The sequence below is a fragment of the Thermobia domestica genome, chromosome 10 (assembly GCF_964235325.1).
Source record: "Thermobia domestica chromosome 10, izTheDome1.hap1.1, whole genome shotgun sequence".
NCBI lineage: Eukaryota > Metazoa > Arthropoda > Insecta > Zygentoma > Lepismatidae > Thermobia > Thermobia domestica.
In genome coordinates, this window is record NC_137463.1 from 196,622,884 (window position 1) to 196,643,617 (window position 20,734).

At 34.9% G+C, this 20,734-nt stretch overlaps 1 protein-coding gene across 1 annotated transcript in view; it reads left to right on the top strand.

Moving 5' to 3' along the window:
* LOC145661724 (adenylate cyclase type 10-like) overlaps positions 1 to 20,734 on the top strand; it is a 76,786-nt gene that overhangs the window by 50,983 nt on the left and 5,069 nt on the right. The window contains exons 7-10 of the mRNA XM_081727059.1: positions 3,594 to 3,725; positions 10,564 to 10,646; positions 13,853 to 13,989; positions 14,592 to 14,788. Coding sequence (XP_081583185.1) covers positions 3,594 to 3,725; positions 10,564 to 10,646; positions 13,853 to 13,989; positions 14,592 to 14,788 — 549 coding nt within the window. The remainder of the gene's footprint in view (positions 1 to 3,593; positions 3,726 to 10,563; positions 10,647 to 13,852; positions 13,990 to 14,591; positions 14,789 to 20,734) is intronic.

Here is a 20,734-nt window from a genome sequence, read left to right on the forward strand (position 1 = left end):
TACAACACGTATCGCGGTTGCCAATCGTTTTTTGTTTTCAATGTGTTATGTGGACCTTCCTCTTCCATCAGCAGTAACCAGTTCACCTGTGAGTGTCGTGATGTGAAAGTGGTGAAGTAAAATGGGCGACCTGACAGACTTCCAAAGAAGCATGATCGTTGGTGCAAGTCTGGTTGGAGCTTCAATGGCGATAGTGGCAAACATTGTGGGGGTATCGAAAGGCACTGTGTCCAATGTCACGAGGACATACCGGTATGCAATTCATGGGCAAACGATTTGTCTGCAAAGTACAACAATAGTTGAAAGACAATCTTGTCAGATAGGGACCGGAGGGCATTAAAACGGATTGTAGCAGCTAAAAAGAAAACCACTGCAATGAAAATTACATCTGAACTCAATTCCGGCCTACAGAACCCGGCTTCATCGAAAACAGTTCGACGGGAACTTCATAAAATGAAAATTCATGGCAGGGCCGCTATCGCCAAACCGCTGGTTACAGCAGTAAATGCGAAGAGGAGTATCCAGTGGTGCAAGGACCACAAGGCGTGGACTGATGAATCGACCTTCACCTTGTTTCCAACAACTGGTCGTGTTTACGTATGGAGAACACCATCACAGGCCTATGATACAGACTGTCTGCTCCCAACTGTAAAGCATGGCGGTGGTTCTGTTGCAGTATGGACAGTGATATCGTGGTTTTCTGCAGATTCCATCATAGCCCTGCATGGAATGATGAATGCTAAGGCATATGAGGCCATTTTGGGGGACCAGGTTCAACCCATGACCCAAATCTTGTTCCCTGATGGTGATGGCATCTACCAAGATGATTTAGCACCCTGTCACGCTACAAAAACGGTGAAATCATGGTTTGAGGAGCATGACCAGGAGCTATCACACCTCGCCTGGGTCCCACAATCACCAGATCTCACCATCATTGAGCCATTGTGGTCTGAGTTAGAAAGGCGTGTTCGGTCTCTACCCTCCACCAGCATCCTTAAGGAACTGGAGCATGTTTTGGAGTAACAATGGTACAAAATTCCACACACCATGATTCAGGAGCTATATACGTCCATTCCACGTAGGATCCAAGCTGTTTTGGACGCAAAAGGAGGCCTCACACCATACTAGGTATGATTTTCACACTTTTGCAAACGTTTTAGATTTTTTGTCCAACCTTTGTACTTATATTAGTATTATTAAAGTAAATATTAACGAAAGAAACTGCTTCTAGGTTTAGAAAAATAAAATTAATATTTTTATCCACGTAAAAAATATTCTTGAAATCAAATTTTGAAATCAACTTGTTATCTTTTGAATGAGTTGACAAAATAAAGAGCCCCAGATGTAACTACTCATCCAAATATTCTATTCGATCATCTAAGAAAACAAATCAAAGTGAAACCTCCTTTCCAAATTTACATTAAGCTTAAATCCGCTATTTTGTAGTCAGAGAAACACATGTTTTGTTCACAGAAAGCAAAAGGAAATGTATTCAAAGTACTTGTCCTCACTAGCTGCACATTTTGCCCACCTCTCGGGCAATTTGTGGATACCATGCCAAAAAAAAAAAAAGTCCTCTTTCGAGGCAAACCACTCATCAAGCCATTTGCGGACGTCTGTATACGAATTGAAGTTTTGCTCAGCATGGACGTGGCCCATCGACGCAAACAGACGGTAGTCGGAAGGGGTTAGGTCTGGTGAATAAACGGGATGGATAGCACCTCCCAGTTGGTGTCTCCAAGTAGTTTTGGACCACTGTTGACTTGTGCAATGAGGCGTTATCGTGGAGGAAAATCAGCTTCTCATGTTTTTGTTGATACTCCGCACTTTTTTTACACAGAGCGCAATGCAATTTAATCAGTTGTTGATGGCAGCGGTGGGCATTGACAGTTTCACCAGGTTTCAACAGCTCAAAGTAGGCGATACCGTGCTGATCCCATCAAATACACAGCATCGTCTTCCGTTCGAAGCGAATTGGTCTCGAGGAAGATGTTGGCCGGGATCCATCTACAATTTCTTGCGTTTAGGATTCCCGAAATATATCCACTTTTCATCGCCCGTCACAATCCGATGCAGGAACAACTTTCTGTTTGCAGTCTGGCGAGCCAGATTTCGTATGTGTTTTGGCGTCCCTTTAGCTGCCGATCTATCAATTCACGCGGCACTCATTTTCCGATCTTTTGAACTTCATGGCATGTAGACGCATGGAAATGGCTACTTGGGTAACCCAATTGCTCGGCAAGCATTTTTTGCAATTGGATATTGTCCTCGTTCAAAATGGTCTGTAATTATGGGCCTCAAACTTCCGTGGCCGATTTTCACGCTTCTTATAACTCAGGCTAAAATTGCCGTCTTTGAACCGACGAAACCAATCTCGGCACGTTGTTTCCGATACAGCACTGTCACCACAGGCCTCCACAAGCATTCGATGCGATTCGGCAGCCGATTTCCTCAAATGGAAGCAGAAAAGCAGAGCTTCCTACATATGCTCTTCGTCGAGCACAAAAATTGACATGATTACCAACGGAACACTGTGTGTTGTTGTTTGCATTTGCTGACGATGTGCACTGAGTCATCTTGCCAGATGTCCAACTCAGAAACAATTGGATGACGTACCCATGGTAGCTTCAGACGAACTCCATCTATGAGCAAACAGCGGATTTAAGCTATTTAACCTTATACAACTGGAGCAATACTAACTAGACAGTCACTACTTAAAGTAATATAATCAAACGTTTTTAGAATATTTGACATTTATCACAAATATTACTACCACTACTGGTAATAATAATAATAATAATAATATTAATAATAATAATAATAATAATAATAATAATAATAATAATAATAATAATAATTAATAATAATAATAATAATAATCGTAATAATAATAATTCAGAGCTTAGCGGCTATCTGAGAAGTTCCAAATCATCAAACCATCATCAAATTAATTTTGAGGTATCTCGTTCAAGTAGCAACACTCTTCAGGATGCTAATGATGTGGAATCCCATCTTCTTGGAATATGAAGTTTTTGGAAAGTTTATTCAGTTGCTGAAATAATTACAATTATGACATATCGATGAATTAAATAATCATCATGTGTTCTCATTAAAACAGAAAAGAAATATTACTTCTTTGTTTTAAGAGCACACAGAAGACGTTTAATTTTAGAAGATTCCATTCACCCTCTCAAACAGGATTAAGATTTTTCGTGTCCCAACGGTTAATAATTCTATGTAAATTAAGTGTTTCTTCTTCTGTGGAATACCGGATCTGTGTAGTTCGGTGAACTTACTGCATTATGTACAAAACTTTCATTACAATTTCCTGTTAAACGACTAGCAATTTGCTGGTGTGGCATGGTCCTGTTATTCAGGTATCTTGAAGGCTTGATAGTGGTTGTGAACTCCTGTACTGTAAGAGTTGATTTTTGAATGATGTGTGTTCATTCGCCAACTGCATGAATTCAAGGCCCGGTCATTGTCCGGAGTACATGTTATTAGTGTCGCTGTCTGTATTTGTACACTTATTGGGGAACATATTTATAGTAGTTTAAATGTTTCCTAATGGTCACTGTATGTTTTCATTTTAGCACTTAACCAGTTTAACGTTCGAAATTTCATGAAGATAATTACGTTGTTGAGGCCTGGAGAAGGTGAACCTAGTCAGTCACAGCGCAAAGATTCAGGGCTGCCTCTGATAATAACGAAGTCCTTATTGTCAAGTAAGTAAATATGTGCTAAATTACTTGAAATATCAGTTAAAATATATGAATACATATACTCTATATTCTCACAATAGCATACACAACTTATAGATTTGGTATGTTACAAGTCAAACTTTAAAAAAAAAAAAAAAAATAGTTGAGTTTTGACCAACTGCATTAAGTAACGGTTTCCATTAATCTTGTGTAAGTCTGTAAAATAAAACGTCTAATTGCCTCGTATCACCCTGTTCATCATGTAAATATGTAAACAAATCGTTGAAATGCAGTCTGTCAGAATTCAGCATATATTACCAGAGTTCAGCCTATATTATAAGTCAAAAAATTCGTTTCGACAGGGAAATTTTTGTGTATTTACATTTCATTTTTACAAAAGAAATGCCTATTATTTATTATTCATTTCTTTGAAAATAACATGTTCTGTTTGTCATGCTCTGGAACCGAACGATTATTGGATAATAATTTCTTATAGATTCTATCTGTTTAGAACAAAACTAATGTTCATATCGAAATTACTGACGAATTAAAATTAGAAAGTTACCTTAAGGTATTCGTATGGCGACCAGATTCTTCAAGTATTCGATATTTCGGGCAAATTTATCGATTGATTATCTTCAGGATTATTTAAGAGGCTTATATAATCTTACGCAACGAGTTGATACTGTGGCCATATACTCCAGTTGAAATAAATTAATTGTAGGAATTATTTATTAATGTAAGAAAAATCTACATCAGGCAAAAGATTACTGAATTTTGTTCATATTTGTTTACAAGATTAAAAGTCCTGTTTTGATTGTGGGGTGCTTTCAACCTTTCAGTAACGTGGGGGTTTAAATTGCTGCTTTGCCCTACGAACAGAAGGGGTATTTAAATTTTGTACTTTTAAGTCAAATTCCCAAAGCATCCTCCTTAAGACAGGAAACAAGAATATGTTATATAATTTAAAAGTCATGCTATTGCAAAAATTGCACTACAAAAGTCAATATAACGTAGTAATGTCGAAAGCATGTGAAGGAGGTGCCACTACCACGTAGGTAGGCTGTAAACATGTGAAGAAGGGGTTGTCTCCACCATGTAGGTAGGTCAGAAGCATGTGCAGAAGGGGAGGTCACTATAGCTTAGTTAGGTCGGCACTGAAGGGTTAATAGGTGTATAATCGAGTTTTCCTCATCTAGGAAAGGTTTGTGCTTTGAGATAGTGATAATTTCAGTATTATTGTACTTCGATGCAGGTAATGAGACTTGCACATAATAACACTTCCCATTGTGTTGTAATCGTACACGTGGACTTTTAAGAACGATTCCAGTAACATAAAACATGTCAAAATTCTTGAGTTTTATTGTACTGAACACGTATGGAACACAGAACAATATTTTTGTTTTAGTTATGTATTTATTAAGAAATTATCGCTCATTTTTCCATTACCCAACTAATAATGCAACAAATAAAATAATAATCAATGAAAACACAAAATTAAAAGAGTACTAAATAACACAAAATAAAATGAAATATGAAAAATCAAAATTTGCTTGTTTGCTTGTTATACTCTAATACTATATACAACTCATAGTGAATATTTCAAAATTCTCCTTATTTCATAATGGAGACGTTCTTCATAAGTAGTCGTAATCTCATAACGGCCAGACGAGCAAATCGGCAGAAGTTTGATATATTGATATTGAATTGTTTATTTTCTGTCTCTTTTTTTTTTTTTTTTTTCGGAGAATTGGAATAGAGCAAGCAATTAATTATGAACTCTTAAGATGTATTTCATGTAATTTATTTCAAATTAAATTAGGAAAAGTAACGAATTAGCAATTCATGGATTGAAAGCAAAAGATTCTCGTTACTATTTAGTTTCCTCTTCATAAATTGAGCAAAGTTGCCAAAGAAATTTGTAAAATTATTCTTATGGCAACTATATTTTGGTCATTTTTCAGTTAATAGTAAATGAATATCCTTAGCCTATGCTAAGACCATTCCTTCAAACTCACTCGCTCTTCCTTGACATGGAGTAAATTTACATACATATTTAAAACTATTCACTGTATTTCGAGAAAAATATTGCGATATTAGTCATAAAATATTTGTCAAATATTGTTTATTATGTTTCAATTATAATCGAAATGATGATGAAACTTTAAGAAGCATAATATTATTCTTCCAGCTTATATCTGACTATCTAAACATACACCACAATCTATTTTATACAGGGTGTTTCAAAACAACACCGACAACTTTTGGGAGGTGATTCCTGATACCAAGATAGGACAAAAACTATAGACCAACCTGGGTACACAAATGCTTCCTTTCGGAGGCTGGCGAAACCCTGAAAATATGAAGTTTAAATGTATATAGCTCCAAAACTATAGCATCTAATGTAGTTAGATCAAGACTTCATTTAGGAACTAATATGTGCGTTTCCAAAAATACATGTTTCAGAATCCTAAAGTACTCACGCAACAATTTTTATAAAGGGAGTTTGGTTATGGTCGTGTAATTTGAAGTACTCAACTACCTGTATAAAAGTTGTTGCGGAAATACTGCACAATTCTGAAACATGGATATTTGGTTAGAGCACATACTAGTTTCTAAGTGAAGTCTTGACCCGACTACGGTAGGTCCCATAGTTTTGGAGCTAAGAATCTTTAAAATTCATTTTTTCATTTTTTCGGCAGTCTATAACTCCGAAAGCAAGCATTTGTGCACCCAAGTTGGTCTATACGTTTTGTCTTATCTTGGTGTCAGGAATCACCTTCCAAACGTTGTCGGTGTTGTTTTAAAACACCCTATATATTTTATCTTTGAAATTTGTGGGAAAAATAACAATTAGAACACGTTTGTGTGGTTGTTTTGGTCTATGATGTTATACTAATCAAGTATAACAAATTATTACAATAAAATTAGTGACCACTTCAAAGTATCAAGAAGAAAGTAAGAGATGTCTTAATAAAATAAATACTAAGAAGTTAATAAAAGTAAAGTAGTCTCTGAATCCTTCGGAATGTACAGGATAAGAGGTAATTCGTTTTACTACAGGAAAACTTCTAGAACTTGTAGTGAGTACTGATTATAATATATTTAGAATAGAAATCTATGTCCTAAAACCTACTGTTTGTCGTCTACACCAAGGTAAATGTGAAAATTACGTGCGTCTGCGGAAAGAAAAAGCATAGCTACTGCTAAGGAAACACGTTTGTAAATGTTAGTGACTTGCTACATTGCGTGAGATTCTACATAAACACATGGTTCGATGTGGCAATTACCAACATCGATGCACTTTTTGTATCTGTGACACATATTCCGGTAGACACGTTCAAATATTCAAGGTGAGTGTTGAATAGCTTCTGCTGCAATCATTACACATGCAAGAAGAAAGTATTACATCCACATCCACACATCCATTACACATCTTCCTTGAGCTCAGTAGGATATATAAGACTCTTAATGTGGCTCCATGAAAAGCAAATAAACTAGAGGTAAAGGCGGCGGGCATATAGGGCACAAAATTAGTCCTACTCAGCTTATCCATATGCTATGGAACGTTAGTTGAGATTTTCATTGATAGTGTGTGCAAAGTGTGGAGGTGTGCTATCATCTTCAAAGCACATTTATTGGCAAATGTTTTACATTGATTTGCAAGCAGGTGACAACACTAATAAACTCACACATAGAAATATATATATATATATTTCTATGAACACGTAATTTCAATCTACAAAGAATACAAATAATAACGAATCCTCAACTTTATTAATCAATATGCAATAAACTTACCAAAGTCCCATCTTATCTGTTTGAAAGCTATTTTCACAACACACAAGTGTCTCAGTATATGTTAAAATTTGGCGTCAGTTTTCGTCCAATTACTATTTCATCAGCGAATAAGATCAAGTAAATAGTCACGAATTGAGGCCGTGTACAGATGGAACCATTGTAATCAAAAATAATAGCATAGAAGAGATGCATAAATTAAAATCCTTATGAGTAACGGTCAGGGAATCCAACTCTTGGGAGTGCTCTGGTGCTTCAGTATCTCTCAGGAATAGTGTTGTAAAATTTCCGGAAATTTTGAACCTGTTGGTAAAAAACGTTTTTTTCCCGGTTTCTTTCCGGAAAAATTGGGAAAATAACAAACAAACGTTGTATTAGGTTAATTTTACTAATAATGGAACATTTTTTTTTCGAACACGTGCAAAGTGTAAGTTGAGAAATTACAATATTGCGAATATTTAAAAAAGAAGCATTCAAAAATAAAACTGGTGTAATTATTCTTGAAAATTAATAATCTGCACTCATTTCCTTTATGCCGTTTATTTGTGATTGTGCAATAACTACAGAATTGTTACAGTTGTGTACACATCTACCATCATGAAGCGTTTCTGTTGCAACAAATAGGGCTCTTGAATGAAACTGAGTTCTTAATGTGCTCTTTGGTCTGGTGAAATTTTGCTAATTTTAACCAAATTATTTCTTAAAAGAGAGAGCAGTAGGTAAATTTTACTAACACTCATGCACTAAAACATATAATTACTATAATTTAATATTCTAATATAGACTTTTATATAAACTTTATGTACAAAATCTTGTATGGAAACAAATACCTGTTTTCTAGTGCGACAAATTATATATACATACATAAAAATGAAACTATATTTGTAACATAACAACTCTTGAACCATCAGACCGATCTCGATAAAATTTTCAACATAGGTTTGGGCCTTGGGTGGTTTTCATCATTTCACTTTGAAGGTTCAAGGTGCAATTTGGAAGTAGGAAGAGAGAAATATATTTAAAAAATGACTAATGTTAGTGTCGAATTCATAGTTTTCGGGGTTGCTGAGATGAACAGTGACATTTTCGACGCCGCTTAAATCCAAATTCAGCACTGCAGCTTGAGGGAAGGCGGCTATATATAAAGACCAATATTAGTGTCGAATCCATAACTTTCGGGGCCGCTGACATGAACAGTGACACTTTTGATGCCGTTTAAATCCAAATTCAGGCCCGCAACTTGGAGAGGGAGAAATATATAAAAATGATAGAAAATGACCGATATTAGTGTCGAATCCATAGTTTTTGGGGTCGCTGAGGTGAACAGTAACACTCCAGATGCCGTTTAAATCCAAATTCAGCGCCGCAACTTAGGGAAGGGAGGAGAAGTAGATATAACAATATCAAAAATGGCCGTTATTAGTGTCGAATCCATAGTTTTCGGGGTCATTGAGATGAACAGTGATACATCCGATGCTGTTTAAATCCAAATTCAGCCCCATTAGTACTTTAAAAGGGGGAGGGTGACATGTAAAAGTACTAATATTTCCAATATTTCCGAATAGAAGATTTTTTCTAAGGGTTCAAAATTTCCGGGAATTTTACACAACACAAGGAAGATACGTATTTCCATAAAATATATATTTCATTTTAAAATATTAACTAAAATGATTCTGGCCCCGTTATTTTAACATTTCCCTGCCATAAAGCGGGAACTTCATAAGATTGTTTAAAGTAATTTAAATGCGTCTATATTAATTAATCTAACTAGGATTATATTTTAGTATCTTTTGTAGCCATAACTACATTCTATCATGCTGCTAACTTTAAAGGAGTGTTGCACATATGTTTGTTTTCACAAATTTTCCCTATTCTAATACAAGAAACATAAGTACTCAATTATCTTAACTCTAAACTAATAAATATAAAATAGCTTTCATTTTAAAAGCATAATGTAGTAAAATATTCTAAAATTTCAATTTTTCCCAAATTTTACGTTTTTTCCAAGCTCGGGAAAAACACGTAACAAACTGTATTTTTTTACCCAAAATTTCCGATTTTTCCAGGCCTTCACAACACTACGCAGGAATTTTGTAAAGGTGCTCAGCACCCACTCAAAAAAGAGAGAAAAGAAATAAGTAAGGAAAGAAACAAGAAAAGAAAAAGAAAAAAACAATAAATTCTAATGTTTCGCTATATTCCTTAAATGATATTAGGGATTGTTCTTTCATAAAGCGGAGAGGAAGGAAATAGAATTTTTGGGTAAAAATTTTACAAAGAGATAAAAACACGTAAAATTTAGGAATTGTGGCGCTGAAGATCTATAGTAACAAAATTCACTTTACTGTAGTTTTTCTCGACGAGGCGATTATTCCTTTTTAAATGACAAACTGAACGAGTGTTTTTCAGTGTTATTTTTCAGCAAAATTTTTCACAATTTTCGCATCAAAAATTTTCGGCGCTCAGAATGGCGTTAGAACAGTAGAACCTCTCTGGTTATACCATACTCCCATTCAAAGAACACAAATTTTCCACTGTGAAAAGGAAGAAAGAAAAAAAAACTGACTGAATAAATGACTGAATCTAGAAGGTGTTTTTATATGAAACGTCGTAATGCAATCTACATGATTTTCATATTTCCTTGTCTGAGGGTTAGAATAAAATAAGCTTTGGACTCGTCTCAGTAAATTCAAACTAGATTTTGAAAACACTGACTTAATCCACATAAATTACACAATTAGTGTTTGGTATTCAGCCAGTCTTATATTGTTTACATGAACTTACAAAATGCAAATTTAAATATCCACAAATTTCAATAGTTTTGGTATAGTATAATAGTCGGGAACGATGGGAGAAGGAGCTATTTGTCGAATAGAATCTTAAGATTATGAGTACTGACGATTTATATTGGATTAGCTTGGCAAGGAAAGGATGCAGTAGCAAACTTTCGTTTCTGAGATTAACTTCTGGATTTCTTACTCCGTAGTTAGCAATTTATTGGACTATTAAACGACATGGCATAATATTAAGTGAAAATTCTGAAAGAAGTACTCTTTTATTATAGTTCGGCCTGGGGTAGCAGAATTTGCAAGAACTTGTCGAGGACATCTTTTAGCTCCCTTTATTTTTCCTTCGGTGGTAGAACAGGTAAGCTATATCAGAATTTGAATCAGTATCTAGTTATCTCAACTGAGGAAAAATTTCCCTTGTACAAAGTTTAATATTTTACTACAAATTTGCAACACATTCAAGTAATTATCCCTTAAAGAAAATTTTGATGAGTGACTATATCTAATTGTATGTTGATATTAATAAATTTTACAATGTATTATGCAAAAATATTGAAGTAATTTAATAATCTATACATATATGCTTAAATTACTACGAGAGATGTTAGAGAGAAATGCGTGTTTAGTACTAGAGTCATTCAATAAATAACCGAAAACATTTTTACAGAGTACTTATTACAAACAGCAATATAACTTTATTACTATTGTACAATATACGAAAGCACAGCCCTGCCTATCTGTGTACCTACGCCAATGATGGATAAGGGCACTGATTTCACAAGGAAAAAGATCTTTTGAACGTGTTGGTCACTACTCACGCACTGCTGACTAAATTTCCTCCTCATTTTGGAACCTCAATCTACTTAGTGCATCTTTAGGTAGGCCAAAGATGTAGGATCGGACGAATATGGAGAGTGAGGTAAATAGTTAAACCGTAGATTCCCGACAACGTTTTACCAGTGTCTGGTCTTGCCTTTTCGTGAAGCAAATTCGTCTCTCTAGAATAGACAATTTCAGTTTCTCGAACAAAAAGATGCAGTAATATTTACATATTATCTCTGGGTATGTAATGGTCAACAATTTGCCCTTTCAGGTTCCGAAGCAATGTTAACTGATTTTTTTCGTGATTTCAGTGAAAGAGCGACCTGGACCTGGAAAATCTTCAACACTGGCTATGCCTGGTTTGAATTTATCAGTCCACTGAGAAACTTGTGTTCGCCTCATACGTTTGTCACAGTATTGAACTCTCATGCGGTGATGAATTTCTATCAGTCTCATGCTTTCACTGAACATAAATCTGCCGATTCTCCGCTGCAACAGCTTGAAGCAAGTCTATAGGTGTAACTGTTCCTCAGCATGCCAGTCTTAGTTGTGAATAACTCTAGAATGTCACAACTAAATAACAAACATTATAACACACACGGTCATATTTTAGAGGTTATATACAACTTTTCCGGTTATTTATTTATGAACAAATTAACCTTATATTTGTCTCTCAAGCAATCTGTTAAAATGGTTGTAGCATTTTAGAAATAGAATTATTCAGTACCTACTGGATGTCTGAATAATATTCAAAACTTTAAAAATTTTATTCTACTATTGATTGCTCGTTAGAGGCTTCAATTAAAAAAATTAAATGAAATCTTGAGGGCCAAAAGAGAGGTTAATAAATACAAATGAATGGTGAAAAAAGTAGTGGAGTAAATCTCACGAAAAAAGTGTCTTCCAAAAGTTCTCGTAGCTTGGACTTCAACCAAGGGATTTTCACGCTAGAAAGGAACAATCTAGTACTAAGCTAATATATGATAGATTTCTTTAAAAATAGAGATAAGTAATATAAAAATATTAGAATTTTCAGTTTGATTTTACGCACTCGTAATATAATATGAGAATATGGTAAAGGAAACTATTCGCCTTTTTAGTGTGTTTGATTATTCTCTTATCTAATATTTCAACCTCTAATAGGCTTGAGGACTCTGTCTGGACTGATTGTTTCTAAGATGGAGGATTTCCTTGAAGACTGAAAACCATATTTTCTTGTTTACATATTTGTAATTTTGCTCATTAAATTAGCTCCTAAATTACAGGACAAAACATAGAACCCTTACGGGTATTTTATCTCAGAAGTACGTGATCACAAGAAGCAGTTCTAGTTTTCTTTCTTAGAAACAATCAGCCCGGACGAAGATCCCAGGCTTTGAAACATTATAGAAGAAGATAATCAAATGATATGAAAAGTAAATAACTAAATATTTCGGTTATGCTATGTATTATTTTTAATTAACAAAGAACAGGTCGTATACAAGAAGTAAAGTAGTTACAGCAACAACTAACTTCTTTTTTTAAAAAAAAATTTAGACTGATAATTTTTATACAAATATTTATGAATATTTTGTTTATGATGAAATGAAAGAATAGTGGTTTGGGGGAATGTTTTTAATGCGTGTAATTGGACGTTTATTTGTGTTTGTTGAAACTTCCCAAGCATTTATTTATGACTAGACATTGACAAATATGGAACCAATATATATTTTAGACTTACGATGTAGAATATAGATGATTGTTGAATACCAGTATGGTCCCAGCTCTAGTATGATGTTTTCTCTCTGTAAGTTTGTTCCAATTACTCCTTACTTTGGAAAACGGAGGTTTTTTTTTTTTTTTTTTTTTTTTTTTTTTAACTCGAGCTGAGGTTATAGACTTTCTGTACTCGTGGTAAAATTGTAAGTATGTGTACCTATGAATTTATTTTTCCATCTTATTTGTCAATGCATGAACTTATACAGTGACTTGTGAAAGGTAGCTGACTTTAATACATGGAAACAAGTTTAAAGACAGAATTACATAGCAGATTTTGCATATAAAGAATTTATTAATTATTCACCATTGAGTTTTGAAATATCCAACGTTTTCTTGTACTGTTTTTTGAAAGTTATTTGAAGAGTAATGAACTAAAAATACAATCATGGACAAAAGTTTAATCTTTGAGGGAAGAACGCAGACTGACAGTGTTTGAGAACAAAATCCTAACACGAATATTTGGACCCAAGGGGAACGGGAATGGAGAATGGCGGAAACTTCATAACGAGGAACTACATAATTTGTATCATTCACCAAACATTGTTAGAGTCATCAAATCTAGAGGTTTAGGTAAGCAGGTCATGTAGCTGTAATGGAAGAAAGTAGGAACATTTTAAAGTTTTATTTGGAAATCCAATCGGAAAACGACCATTAGGAAGACCTAAGCGTAGATGGGAGGACACTATTAAGATGGATCTCGCAGAAATAGGAATATATAGTAGAAACTGGGTCCAGTTGGCTAATAATAGAAGTCAGAAAGCTTTTGTGAACGCGGCATTCAACCTCCGGGTTCCATATGCCATAGAATTAGTTAGTTAGTTCGTTAATTAAGTTGAATATCGTCCGTGACAATACATCTAAGTACTATTTTAGATAATCTCCTACTACTATAATTTTAGATTGATAGATTAAATAAATAAATACTACTATAATAGTGTATTTTTAGATAGGTAAATGCTATTGTTTTCTGATATTTTTTTCCAGGTAAAACATGACTTATCACTGGATTATTTAACTGAAATGCGACAAGTGGTTACAGTATTTATTAACATATTAATTCATGTAACTAATATTGAGGATTTATGCACTCTTGTGGATGCAGCGTATTGTCGTATATGTAGGTTAGTTACTTGATTACATGGAAACTAATAAGATTAAGATAAATACAATCCTTTAGAATCGTTATTTAAACTAGCTTAAGCTGAGAATGTCACTCAAACAACATTTTCTTACATTTAAATGTGATTTAATATTAACAAAAATTTAATACGAGTAGAAAGTTATTGGAGAAATAAAATTGTGCTTTCTTATTTGTTGTGTCTAATTTTGCCATTCGCAAAGTACAAAGAAGTAATTATTTACATTACTTATTTAATTATTTAATAAGAAGTAATTATTTAATTCTTACATTTTAAAGGAGTAGAAAATACAAATTAATATATTTGTAAGACTGCTAATGCATAGAGATTCGTTTAGTCGCATGATAGGTTTAAGTCGAAGTGCTGCGAGACATTAGGATAATCCATGATCACATTCAGCAAAAGAACCTCCATTCAATTTTTGGAAAAGCATCTATTATTATGAGAATTAAGATTGAATTCAAAGCTACCTTCTCTTTAACTGACAGATCTTCCATGCAATAGTGACATCCACTTAGAACAACATTTCTTTCCTTGGTATAAACAACCATTTCAAATCTGATTATTCTTCACTTCTCTCATAGAATAACCTACAGAGTCAAAGGCTGTGTGAATAAATTGTCATTATTTGACAAGGACTTGGCATTCCTCGTCATCTTCGGTCTCAGAGGCTACAAAAGTGAAGAAGAAAGTCAAAATGCATTGGACTGTGCTTTACATATTCGTCGACACATCAAAAAATTGGCTGGTGTTACGGAAGTTTCTATTGGTGTCACAACAGGTTGGTGCCGTTTCTTATATTATTTATTCTTAATACTGCGTTATTACAAACGATTGTAGCTGTTCTTTATTTACTGTCGTATTATTAGAGATTAAATACTATTTTAAAAAAAGTAAACATCTGTAAAATTTTGTAAGCAACGTCCGATTGCAATATTTTGTTTGCTTATGTTTCAGCTTATTTTAGAGCAAGCAAAAGCCATAAGAAAGTGAAAAACAGAGAATAAAAGCATTTTCTAGCATCTGAGCTCTCCGAAACTTTATACATATATATATATATTTTTGCGGTTCAGTCAGAATTTACAGGCCTGGATAAAAGACCTCTTTACAAAAGTGGACAGAGAGATGCTGCAAAAAGTGAAATAAACTCGATTATAAAATCATATATTTCAAGTTTCAATCTCATAATACATTATTGTGAGATTTAGAAAAGAACTTCATTAAAAAAGAGTTATATAATTTGCTTAACAATTAAAAAAATATGTATGAAGTACTTTACTGATGACGTATTCTGTAATTTTCTCCATAATTTATGTGTATACACATGATGTAATTTTCCAATCTCCTTTATAAACGATATACTGGTATGATCATTTTTTATTACAAATATTATCTTTTAAAAAATAAATTAAAAACTCGATAAATAAAATGTAAAAACTTTTAACTTGTTCAAATGAACACTCAAAAAACAATACAATATGTAATTGAGTACTAGCGATAATTGCTTATGGATATTAGGGTTTGCAAATTCCTTAGAGGAGAAAGGATGATTTTCAAAATTTTTTAGAGGAAACCAAAAACGAAAATGAGTAATTATATGAAAAAGGCTTACTAAAACTGTGAAGTGTTATTTACAATTCATAAATAAAAATAAAACACGTTCGTAATATCTTTCGTATTCATCCAACTCGATATTTTATTATCGAGACAGCAGTATATCGTGATCAATCGAAAATATGATCGAGAAGGCGTTGAAAGACAAGGAATAAGATGCTAAAACTAAATTATTCATAAACATAGGTTAGGGCACCGGTTAGATAGGAGATAACACCACAACCTATTGGATCTTCTATCTGAATAATAAGTTAAATTGTTGGATTACGCTGTTGACAGTGTGTAAGAAATCAATTCTTGTATATTGTTTCACGCTAACTCATAATAATATTCAAAAATGTTCAAAATTATCATTTTTCTGATTTATTAAAAAGCATAAGAAATCGTTTTACGAGAGAAATAAAATTTATAACGTAAAACGCCCTCCGCCTTAAAAAAAAAAACAAGTAAGACTTACGAAAAAAACATGAGATCTGGCAATCCTAATAAATCCGACAATTTCTAACTGTCAATTTCAATAGTTCAGTAGCATATTACTAAGATATAAGTGCGCAAAGTCAAGTCTTAGGTATAAGCATAAATGATAATTGAATTTTCCGAACTTTATATGTCTTACATTAGCTCATCATCATTTTTAAAGCACGTCATGTTTTCCTTAATGGTTCAACAGATTTTGCAAAAAGTGAATTACATATATGCTGATGATGTAAATTTAATAGGGACTGAAAAGAAAACAATAGAAAGAAATGCAGAGGTCTTATTAAACGTTTGCAGGGACATTAGTTTATAAGTAAATACAGAGAAAATTAAATATATGGAAGTTCGTCGGGATCGTAATACGGCAAATTATGGATGCGTTAAAATATCAAATAATACTTTTGACAAAGTGGATACTTTCAAAGCAGGATCTAGGATCAATATTAACAGACCAAAACCATATTCACGAAGAAACTAAATGTCGATTAAAAGCAAGGAATTCGTGTTATTATTCAATTCAAAATCTCTTGTCACGAATCCTGTCGAGGAATTTGAAGCTTAAAATATATAAAATGATAATCATGCCTATTGTTCTGTGTGGTTGCGAAACATGGAGGCTTACTCTGAGGAAAGAACGTAGACTGGAAGTATTTGAGAACGAGATCCTGAGACGAATATTCGGACCCAAGAGAAACGGGAATGGGGAATCACGGAAACTTCATAACAAGGAACTACATAATTTATACGATCTACCAAACATTGTTAGGGTCATCAAGTCTAGAAGGCTCAGGTGGGCAGGTCATGTAGCCAGGATGAAAGAAAGTAGGAACACTTTGAAAGTTTTAACTGGAAGACCAATCGGGAAACGACCTAGGTGCAGATGAGAGGACAATATTAAGATGGGTGTCGCAGAAATAGAAATACAAAGTAGAAACTGGATTCAATTGGCTAAGGATAAAAGCCAGCTTTTGTGAACGCGGCATTGAACTTCCGGGTTCCATAGGCCATAGAGTTAGTTAGTTAGAATTACATATATTGTCTATAATTGCGGAGGAATTCAGCAACGGAGTTAGAATTTTAAAAAGTCTTACGTTATGTTGCTTTCTAAAAGTACTGTAGAGGTTTGAGAGAGACCCGAAGGGGTCTCATCCTAAACGAAGGGAAATCCCAAGCTACACCTCCTCGCGGAAGAAAGCGGACAACGTCTTTGGCGGTTAACATAGGTGGAGACCGATCGACTCCCGGGATAAGGAGTCAGCTTCTACCAAGTGCCAACGGCTTTCTCGGAGGGAGGATGAGCGGGTGGAGGTCAGGGCACCTTCTTGTCCTTAGGAGAGGAAACTGTCCTAAAAGGCGGATGAATCACTAGATGGTCAACGGCATGGAGATGTGGAAAGGAAATGGGAATCTTTTTCCCAGAAGGGACGAAGGAGGAGAATAAATAAATATGAGGTTCTTTCTGAGGTAAAAAATTCCGGAGGTAAAATAGTCCCCCGTTCGGATCTCCGGGTGGGGACTGCTCCGGGAAGAATCATCAGAGGAGAAAATAATAATAACTTTAATTTCAGCAAAGGAACCTGGAACGTACGGACTTTACGACGTGAGGGAAAACTTGAAAATTTAAAAGTGGATATGAACAAATGTAAAGTGGACATAGTGGGCCTGAGTGAAGTGAGATGGCCAGGGAAAGATGAGATAATATCGAGAAATTACAGAATATACTATTCGGGTTGAGATAAGGGCGATAATGGTGTCGCGATAGGATGAAGAACGAAGTAGCAAGAAGTGTAACCAAATCGGAATACCGAAGTGACCGCTTGATGTTTGAAAAACTACATGCAAAACCAGTGGATATTGTGATAATACAAGTGTATATGCCAACAACCGGTCATGATGATAATAAAGTAGAAGTAATGTATGATCAGATTAGTGACATATTGCATCAGGAAGGAAGAGGTAAAGTCAACGCCGTAGTAATGGGAGACTTCAACAGCGTAGTAGGAGAAGGAGCTGAGAATAAGGTAGTGGGACCGTTTAGACTAGCTAGAAGAAACGAACGAGGTCAAATGCTTATCGATTTCTGTAGGCAACATGATCTTGTGGTGATGAACACGTGGTTTCAGAAAAGAAAAACCAAGCTGTACACGTGGAAAAGTCCAGGAGATACGAAAAGCTACTAAATCCATTACATTTTTGTGAAGCAACGTTTCAGGAATAGTGTACGAGATGTGAAGACACTGCCAGGAGCGGACATTGAATCGGATCACAATCTCCTGGTGGCGGAAGTGCAAACCTGGTTAAAGTTGATCAAGAAAAATGGGAAGAGAAATCGAAAATGGAACTTGGAGTGACTAAGAAATATCGACGATGATGTGAAAGAAAAAATTGAAGAAAAATTTTGTGCAATGGGCGATGTGGTTGACAATATAGAGAATAGTTGGGGAAAAGTTAAACAGATTCTACTTGACACACTCCACAATAACATTAGCAGGATTGAAAGAGCACCGAGAAAACCATGGATAACTGAAGCAATGCTTAAGAAGATGGAAGAACGCAGAAAGGCGAAAAACACGGACATCAACGAATACAGAAGGCTGAATAATGAATTAAGAAGAGAGACAGGCAAAGCCAAAGAAAAGTACATGGAACAGATATGTGAAGAAATAATGGAACTTCAATGGCGCGGCAGATATGATCTGATGTACCAGAAAGCACAAGAATTAGGAGGTAAAGCTAACAAAAATATACGAACGTTCGGCATCGAAGATCAAGAAGGTAATGTAACCACTGACCATCAAAGCATCCTTAGAATTTGGGAGGAATACATAAAAGATCTCTATGATCAGAAGAACCACCCCCAAAGATATTGCAATCGAAGAAGATGAAGAGGTGGATGATGATGAAAAAGGACCCAGTATATTGAAAAGTGAAGTAGTATAAGCAATCAAAGAAATGCGTAGGAGAAAGGGCACTGGAGAAGACGACATACCAGTAGATTTGCTCAAGGGATTAGGAGACAACGCAGTGAAAGTACTGACTTCACTTATTAACAAGATCTACCTAAGTGGAGAATGGCCAAAGGATTTTCTTGATGTTACAATGATTGCATTGCCCAAGAAAAACCAAGCAAAGAAGTGCAGCGATCACAGAACCATTAGCCTGATTTGCCATACTGGAAAGATCATTGCACGCATACTGAACAGGCGGCTGGCAAGTAAGATAGATGAGAGGTTAGTAGAAGATCAATTTGGATTCCGGAAAGGAAAAGGCACCGGAGATGCTATTGGATTGATGAAAATTATATCGGAACGAGTTCTTAATGTGAAGGAAGAGTTGTGTTTGTGCTTCATCGACCGAGCTTTCGACCGAGTCAATTGGAAGAAACTTCTGAAAATACTTAAAGAAATCGGAGTCAACTGGAGAGATCGACGACTCATTCAAAACCTGTACACAGGACAATGAGTGAAGCTGCGCTTGAATGAAGGAGAAACCAATAGTGTGGAGATTGGAAGAGCAGTCAGACAAGGATGTAGTATGTCGCCCCAATTATTCAACATTTACAGTGAATGTTTAATGAAGGAAGCATTAATGGGAATTGGAGATTTCAAGATTGGAGGGCAGATCATTAACAAGATCAGGTATGCAGATGATAGGGTTATAATAGCTAAAACCGAAGGAGGACTACAGGAGATGATTGACAAAATAATTGACACTGGAAAACTGTATGGAATGGAAATTAACATCGAAAAGTCGAAAGTCATGAGAATATCCCGTGATAAGACGTCCTTACGGATCAGAGTAGAACAAAGAGAACTTGAAGAGGTCGATAATTTCAAGTATCTGGGAAATATTTTGACGAGAGACGCTTACTGCACCAAAGAGATCAGGTCAAGAATTGCCATAGCTAAAGAATCATTCAACAAGAAAAGATCACTCTTAACTAGCAGGCTCAATATTGGACTTAAAAAGAAGTTGGTCAAGTGCTATATATAGAGCATTGGACTGTATGGTTCAGAGACTTGGACATTACGGAAGTGAGAGAGGAAATATTTGGAGAGCTTCGAAATGTGGTGTTGGAGGAAGATGGAAAATATAAAATGGACAAAGAGAGCAACAAACGAAGATGTTTTAAAAGGGATAGAAGAAAAGAGGACACTTCTAGCCACCATCCTTCGTAGAAAGGCCAATTGGATTGGACACATCTTGCGAAGAAATTGTCTTCTTCACACCGCCATAGAAGGAAAGATAGAAGGGAAGCGATGAATAGGAAGAAGAAGAACACAGCTGATCGATGATTTGAAAGATAGGAGAAAATAATGGAAGTTAAAAGAGGAAGCTGAAGATCGACAAAAGTGGAAGAAACATTTCCAGGCCAAAATCTAAAATTGAAAAAAAAAATCCTCATTGGTCCCAGGACCTGCCGAAAGGCAGAATACTTAATAATAATAATAATAATAATAATAATAATAATAATAATAATAATAATAATAATAATAATAATAATAATAATAATAATAATAATAATAATAATAATACGTCATGTTGCCCAGGTGCTCCAAATTGAATTTTTGGGGTCAAGTAGGGACAGCATATATGTAGGCTAAAATAATAGCATAAAGTAGCTAAAGTAATCTTT